The sequence below is a fragment of the Corticium candelabrum genome, chromosome 16 (genome assembly GCF_963422355.1).
Source record: "Corticium candelabrum chromosome 16, ooCorCand1.1, whole genome shotgun sequence".
In the NCBI taxonomy this organism is placed as follows: Eukaryota; Metazoa; Porifera; class Homoscleromorpha; order Homosclerophorida; family Plakinidae; genus Corticium; species Corticium candelabrum.
Window position 1 is genome coordinate 2,841,959 of NC_085100.1, and position 7,109 is coordinate 2,849,067.

The following is a 7,109-nucleotide window of genomic DNA, read 5'->3' on the forward strand; positions in this document are numbered from 1 at the left end:
GACGTCATAGATTATGTAAAATTATTGTATACTTCTCTGTTCTGTGAAGACTCCAAAGTCACAGCAGTTGTTTACATAGTAGTCATTTCGATCTAACCTGTCCACCTCTATCTCATCTATAACCACCACCTGCTTATGTTTCATATGTAAAATTGGTGGTAGGGGACACTCAATCTATTTATGATGGACATACATCATCCCATGTTAAGAAAGAACTAGATACACTAAAGTCCACAAACTCTCAACTTCTCACCAAATTTTCGAAACAATCAAGTCAGTCTAGGACGCTTGGCAGCCTGGTTGTCTATCTGGCCGATGTCCAGACCCGCAAGGGTTTGAGAACCGTACATATTGTCTGTAGAGACACTTTCATCAACCGTTCCTTCACTTTTGACAGGCATTCCCGAAGTAGAAGATATCTGGACCGCATTCTCATGTATCGGTAAAGCAGCCGATAGTTCATTATGGCTGAATGTGATAAACACAAACTACTATATATTTACCTTATTTCTCATCTCTACACAATGTATTTTACCTTCTCCATCCACTCTGTGCATACGAACCCGACTGACTCGTTCCCACTGTAGGTAGATCTCCACCAGGGAGAGAAAAATCTGCCCCAGAACCAAGTCCTGATTGAATACCTGATTGAAACGGTAGCCCCGTAGGAAGGTTTGGCGTTGCAAGAGACATGACAGGAGTGTTGAGTGCGCCGAGAGCCTCCAAGTGTGCAGGAGTGTCGAAACCGCTCATACCTTGAAGCTACAGAGACGCAACATCAATTCAGACGCGTGCAATTGCAATAAACATGGAGGTACGATTCTACCATTTGTGCCATGTTGCCTCGATTTTGTGGAATGACAACCTTTAGGTTTGGCTTATTCATCATCGAATAATTGGCCATGGCAGGATCCAAAAAGTGCTGGTTGAAACCGTAATCTTGGTAGAACATGCTACTTTCTGTTGGTGGTGCTGATAGAGACTGCATCGGTCGAGATGCGCCGCTCTGTCTTGCTCCTCGATATGCTGTTGTTAACATGTCGGTGAAATCGGCGGTGAGCGATCCACCATTGCCATACATCCTTCGAGCAATGCCACCGCTGATGCTCCCATGGCCCGTCATTGGATACCTCGCCATCAGCCTCGCAGCGTTTACACCTTCGGTAGGAGCACCAGAGCTTATACCTCCCGACATCATGGAAGAATCAGACAGCGATTGACTGTAATCAGTAGACACGCTTGGACTTTGCATGCACGACCCGCCGCCACTTGATTGCAGGTGAGGACTGACGACAGACTGAAACGGAGAAGGAGGCTGTTGCACGTAGGGACTGTGAGGATGTGGACTAGGCGTTGGTTGAGGATGAGAGGGTGGTCGAGGACTAGCATGAGGACTTCTAAGTGGATGAGAAGGCGGCGGCATCAGTTCTTTCGAGTGAAATCCACCATTGCCCTCATCAGTCGTACTGACAGTAATCTGAGGCTTTATGAGGTGCCGCTGATCTGACTGTGCAACGGGATTCGTGATGGGCATGGTGTGAGGTGTCTTTAATAGAAACAAAGAACACAACCTTCACTACGTGAACCAAAACACTCCAGACCCATCACACAAACATAAAGATAAGCTAAATCAGAAGCCATTCATTAAATACGTTTAAGGAACATAGACCGACTGTTCAAACCCAAACAATCTACACGAGTTATCAGAAAAGAAAACTGGACGCTTCTAGTGTTTGGAGCAAGACGGTGTCCTCCAGTCATCCCTGCCTCTCAACTTACCACACAACAAACAACCAACGTCACTAACGACTCTCACTAACAAAACACTACCACCTGGTACTGTACAACAACTAACTTAATATCTGAGACGGAGTGACTGAGTGCTAGGAGACTACATGGGTATATACCTGAGATGGTTGCTGTTGATTTCGTTGGAGCATCTCGCTAAATTCAGCATCAATACGATTAAACTTATCTTCGGTGGTCGGAGTCAACATGAAATCACCCGGCTAGTAGTTGACAAATGAAATAGGAACAATCACAAAGCAGCAAGGAAGATCAAATTGTAACATACATAATATTACACAACACAATTATATCATCAGACAAATTGCAGTTAATCACAGAAGATGCCGAATCAATAACACATCATAGCTATTAGTATTATCTCCCCTAGTGTTAATAAATGATATATTCGTGTCACATGCACAATCACAACTTCTTAGTAGTGGAATGATTTCTTACCATGTGGTCTTCATCGGGCGAGCCTGAGCTTTTGTGTTCTCGTTTCATAATCGTCTGTAAACCGAACTTGTATGACGACTCTGTGGCGTGTATGGCAACTCATAATTACAATCACCTCGATGATGTCTTCGTTGGTCTTGCTTTCGTGCGGCTCGTTGTATTCGGTGTACTTGAGTAGTATCTTGTCCATATCTGTACTTGCATATTGGAAAAGCTTGCTGGTTGAGTTGAAGATTATGAGAGCGATTTCGCAGTCACACAGTACGCTCAGCTCGTATGCTTTCTTCATCAAACCAAACTTTCGTTTTGTAAAAGTCACCTACAGAAAACGTCACAAATAGAAAACACACAAATACGATATACAATACAATACAATACAATACAATACAATACAATACAATGCAATACAATATACACTATAATATGCTATGCTACACTACACTACACTACACTACACTACACTACACTACACTACGCTACACTACACTAGAAAACCCCAAGTCTATGGTATAATATGTTGGGCCGATAAAACATACAAACAGTAAGCCTGTATTTCAGTTTGGTAAGGAAAACGTGAAGCACAAAAGTCATAATTACAAATCCAATCCCCAAATGCGTAATACAAAACTATGGTAGTCGCTTCCATCTTTACCATCTGTTAGTATATACATATGTACAGTACAGCAAAGCAATAAGGCGACTTCACAGTGACGTCTGATTAGATGCATATGGCTCTTACTTTTTGTTATTTATTATCCATTGCATTATGAGACCTACCAAGATGCACGACATCAAACAATATCTTACAAGCTCTTGAAAGCCTCACAAACTTAATTAGGAAAACCTAACAGCTACTGTACTGCTCCTTGTTTCCTTGAATAGACGTTACAGCCCATATGCTCATAAAGCAGTGAGGTCTACTTGAGAGTCTACCACACTCAGTTTCCATGACTACACAAACACAAAGGCACAAATAGTGCCCAGCATCCTTACAAAGGACAATATGTAACAATCGCACCCAATAGTGAAACACACATACATGAGTTGGTAAGTTTGGGATCCTACATGGAAACAAATTGCCAACACGAAAACTATACGTCCTTGTTCAACAGCAATGCCTCCATAATATAGATAGAGTATGAGGTAGTTGATCAACAACATGGTATATCACAGACCCTAAAATAAGGATTTCAATTTGCTCGGCCACTGAGAGCCATAGCTGCCATTTTAGTCAAATTTTTGTCATGTAAAATAGCCGTGCAGTCTTCTCATTGGTTGTTTGGTCGGCCACTGGTTGATGGCTGGCAGATTTCATGCTCTGCATCCAATGATTCGCTTCTAGCCATTGGCAACTTTAACGCATGCTACATCTTCGTGGTTCTTCCTTGAAACGTCTTGCTGCTGCATCATGCAGCACGACTTTCTCTGTGTTGCAAAAATGTGCAAATGGACAAAGTTGAATTAATGACTCCTCCAAGAAGGAGGAGCTTAAAGACCAACGTCACTTCTAACTGCTACTGCATTAATCACCTTTTGGTTAAGCTTCGGTTGATTCTATTTCATCCATAGTTGCTACAAACAGGAGAACCAAGAAAGAACAAAGATATCTAGCATTTGCTTGATGACTGGATTAGCTCCCTTCATGGCTGGCTCTCTTCTGGACGATACATATGACCTTAATTGGTGTCACTGGTTTGTGTGCAGCTTTAACCAATAGGCCAAACTGTCATATGTCAAGAGGCTGAGTCAGACATACAAGCTACATGCCAGCAGCTGTCTGGTGTGCCCGTGAGGATAAAGTCGGCATTTATGTTGACAAGCACTATGCCTTACAAGACACTAAATTAAAGATCAATGTGCCCAAACGAACCGAACTGTTGACTTTAGTACGACCTGATTCGCAACCCTTCAATCCGTTGTAAAGCCAATGGCAAGCAATTGGGTTTGGCCCTTTTTAATTCAAGCTGGCTGCCATGCAAGCGATTGTCATTGCAACAGACACCCCACCCCCTATACAAGCACTTGTAATCAACGCACATCACAACTGCACACCGGCAAAGCATATGACGAGAGTTACGATGAAATGTGGGGTTAGACTAAGAGTACAGTGTGTACCATCGAGCTAGCCAAATCGCCACTGATCACTCCTACATGTGCAATCTACTACACACGGTAGCCACGTGTACGAATCATGTCCAAAAGCATGTAATTGTTAACTGACCAGCTCTGAAGCCAGCTACATGTCGCTAAGCAGGTCAAACAGGTTTTGGAGCCAGCCAGTCAGTCAAGTCTAAAATGAAACAAGCTGGAATCGAGTTGTAAAAGACACGGTAAAAGTGACAACTCACAAGCAATTAATTAAGTGTAACTACATACGCAAAGGCATTACTTTCAACAGTGGCACAGCTGATTCACAATGTCTACAACAAGAATCACGTTCTGCACCTCACATACTCTACCTGATACACACACACACACACACACACACACACACACACACACACACACACACACACACACACACACACACACACACACACATGCACGCACACGCACACGCACACACACAGACACAGACAGACAGACAGACAGACAGACAGACAGACAGACAGACAGACACACACACACACACACACACACACACACAAAGTATAAATCATGTTTAGTATTACAGTGACCAATGAATGCCAATGCAAGCATCACACAATGACACTAAAACAGTCACCTAGGCAACGCCTGGCCAATTTCTTTTTAAGTCGTTTTGCATCATTCATATTCTTACCATCTAAGTAATATGCCTATACACATACTCCAGACAGCCTTGATCTCCAAATTCGAAAGGAAGTATAAACACGATCTTTCCCCCCCTTTCTCCCATCCCATCTGACTCAAGGAAGATCACATTATATGACTCATTCTGTGAAAGGAAGTTTTCCACCCCTTTCCACCACTATCTCCCCGCCCATCTGACTCAAGGAAGATCACATTATATGACTCATTCTCTGAAAGGAAGTTTGCACTAGCACACCAACACAATCAGGACAAATTTCCTAAATCAAATGCTACAACTAATTAATCAGTGCCCTTCAAGCCCTTCCAATTAATCAATCCATGTACAAGCTGACTTGCTAAACACTAGACTACCTTGTTGGTTGCTCTGCTTACCAACAAGTTGTTCTAATTTGATTAAGCCAGCCTCACATGATCCAAAACAAATGCGTTTGATGCAGTACATCTACACTTGTAACATCAACATCCACATTGCAACTAAAAAATATTATTAGAGTATCAACCCTGAGTAGTACATACACTGATTACACAAGGTGGCAAAAATCACAGAAACGGAACCACCAAAACGCAGTGTCAAACTGAAACGAGAACCAAGGGGTTTCCCTACTTCCTCTTGCATAATACACGTGGAATCCCCAAAAATCGAGGTCGACCGGTCAATACATGCCAAGCATAGCTTCAGCGACAAGACGACAACCTCGACACACAAGCATGCGTCACCGTTTGGTGTAAAGACGTTGAGCATCCGTTCTCGACCGCAAACAACAACAGAGGCATCGTCCGCAACTGTCACACCTTGCCACTTCGCATAGTATCATGCTAACGACACGCGCGACGGTTTCCAAATTCCAGAGCCAGAAGGCTGCATTGGCCTCGACTCATTCGTCTCTCCCCGTAAACTACAACTAATCAGCGAAAAGTGTAACAAGGCGGTGTACGCCCCCTCATAGTCGATGAACAGAGCTATATCGGGCAGGTACCGTCCTGTTTATAGAAGGGAGAGAGCGCGAAACGGTCAAATGGCGGATATAGTGCGACATAACCCCACAAGCCACAGAGTCGCACTACAGGCTCACCCAACGGTCTAGCCGCTTACCTGACGATTGCGCTCGTCGGTTATCTTCGCAATATTGATCTTCTTTCGTCCCATTCTTGTACACGACGATGTGTCTCACTAGAACAAGAAACGACGAACAATTCAAGGCGTCAGTTCTCACCGACAGTCGCTCGCATTTCGACTCACAAGCAACGCGAAGAGCGGCCACCTGCGACAGCTGTGAGCTCGATAGCAGCGTATGCGTCGTCGGACGCACGCACAGCTCCTCGTCGACGCGGAAACGCGCCCGTCAGCGGCGCTGCGGGGCCCCCCAGACGTGCTTTCATTGCGTTCCATCTATCATCGAATTTCGCAGCGAGAAGAACGACGCGGCCGAACGGCCGAGAGAGCGGGCTATTTTTACCTTTCCAGTCGCCGTGAAAAGCAGTCACTGTTGCTGTTTTCGGAGTGCAACGGGCTATTTTTATGGCGACGGGATGCGTGAGCCGTGACGCATTTCCGGTTATGTCATATATCGCGCATGCTTACAGAGTGTGCACGCGACGCCGGTATGTTTGGCTAGGTAGCAACAAATACCAAAGGAGGTAGTAAACAAGGTTCACCGTAAACAATGTCAATCTCCCTGGCTACGCGCGAGCATATACAAACATACGAAAGTGGCTAGAAAATGTACGGTCGTTTAGAAACGTCGTGTGTGACTCTAGTGCTGCGACTTCCTCCAATTCCAAATCGTTTCGAGCGCCTGAATCCACCTGAAGAAGAAAAACAGTGCAGTGAGTGTCCGAGAGTAGCAATACTACACGCACACAACTACAGCATTCGTTAGACAAGCAACGTCTCTGTCTACATGCCCGACATTCCACGTGGACGAACGCTGAGTGAAACAAACATTACTGACTGAGGCGGTATGCAGTACTACTGCTCAATTTCAGTCAAAAATAGGCACCTACTTGACTAAAAATACCAGACCCTATGGTCTACATGCAACAGTCTGCATGTGTTTGGAAGGTCATGAATT

General features: G+C 44.4%; 2 protein-coding genes across 4 annotated transcripts in view; both read right to left on the minus strand.

The window, feature by feature from the left end:
* Positions 1-11: 11 nt before the first annotated feature.
* On the minus strand, positions 12-6,581 carry LOC134192580 (myocyte-specific enhancer factor 2A-like). 3 transcript variants are annotated; one of them, XM_062661324.1, is made up of 8 exons: positions 6,495-6,581; positions 6,131-6,208; positions 2,360-2,563; positions 2,245-2,298; positions 1,908-2,009; positions 827-1,546; positions 536-762; positions 12-468 (listed from the first exon to the last, which is right to left on the minus strand). In XM_062661324.1, exons 2-8 carry the CDS (start codon positions 6,182-6,184, stop codon positions 270-272), a joined length of 1,560 nt encoding a protein of 519 aa, XP_062517308.1. In that variant the 5' UTR covers positions 6,185-6,208; positions 6,495-6,581; the 3' UTR covers positions 12-269. The 3 variants fall into 3 exon arrangements, with proteins under 3 accessions (XP_062517308.1, XP_062517307.1, XP_062517309.1); XM_062661323.1 differs by lacking the exons at positions 6,131-6,208; positions 6,495-6,581 and adding an exon at positions 5,642-5,729; XM_062661325.1 differs by lacking the exons at positions 1,908-2,009; positions 6,131-6,208; positions 6,495-6,581 and adding an exon at positions 5,642-5,729.
* A 120-nt stretch (positions 6,582-6,701) lies between these two features.
* LOC134192578 (uncharacterized) overlaps positions 6,702-7,109 on the minus strand; it is an 11,770-nt gene continuing 11,362 nt past the window's right edge. Inside the window, exon 22 of the mRNA XM_062661322.1 lies at positions 6,702-6,843. Within this exon, the coding sequence (XP_062517306.1) occupies positions 6,792-6,843 (52 nt within the window). The 3' untranslated portion in view covers positions 6,702-6,791. The remainder of the gene's footprint in view (positions 6,844-7,109) is intronic.

Bases quoted from the DNA above. Each gene is read 5' to 3' on its own strand.
- LOC134192580 (XM_062661324.1), bottom strand. From the start codon at position 6,184: ATGGGACGAAAGAAGATCAATATTGCGAAGATAACCGACGAGCGCAAT. The intron at 2,564-6,130 runs GTAAGCGGCTAG...CGTTTTCTGTAG, and splicing joins CCGACGAGCGCAATCGTCAG to GTGACTTTTACAAAACGAAA. The intron at 469-535 runs GTAAAATACATT...TATCACATTCAG, and splicing joins GCACAGAGTGGATGGAGAAG to CCATAATGAACTATCGGCTG.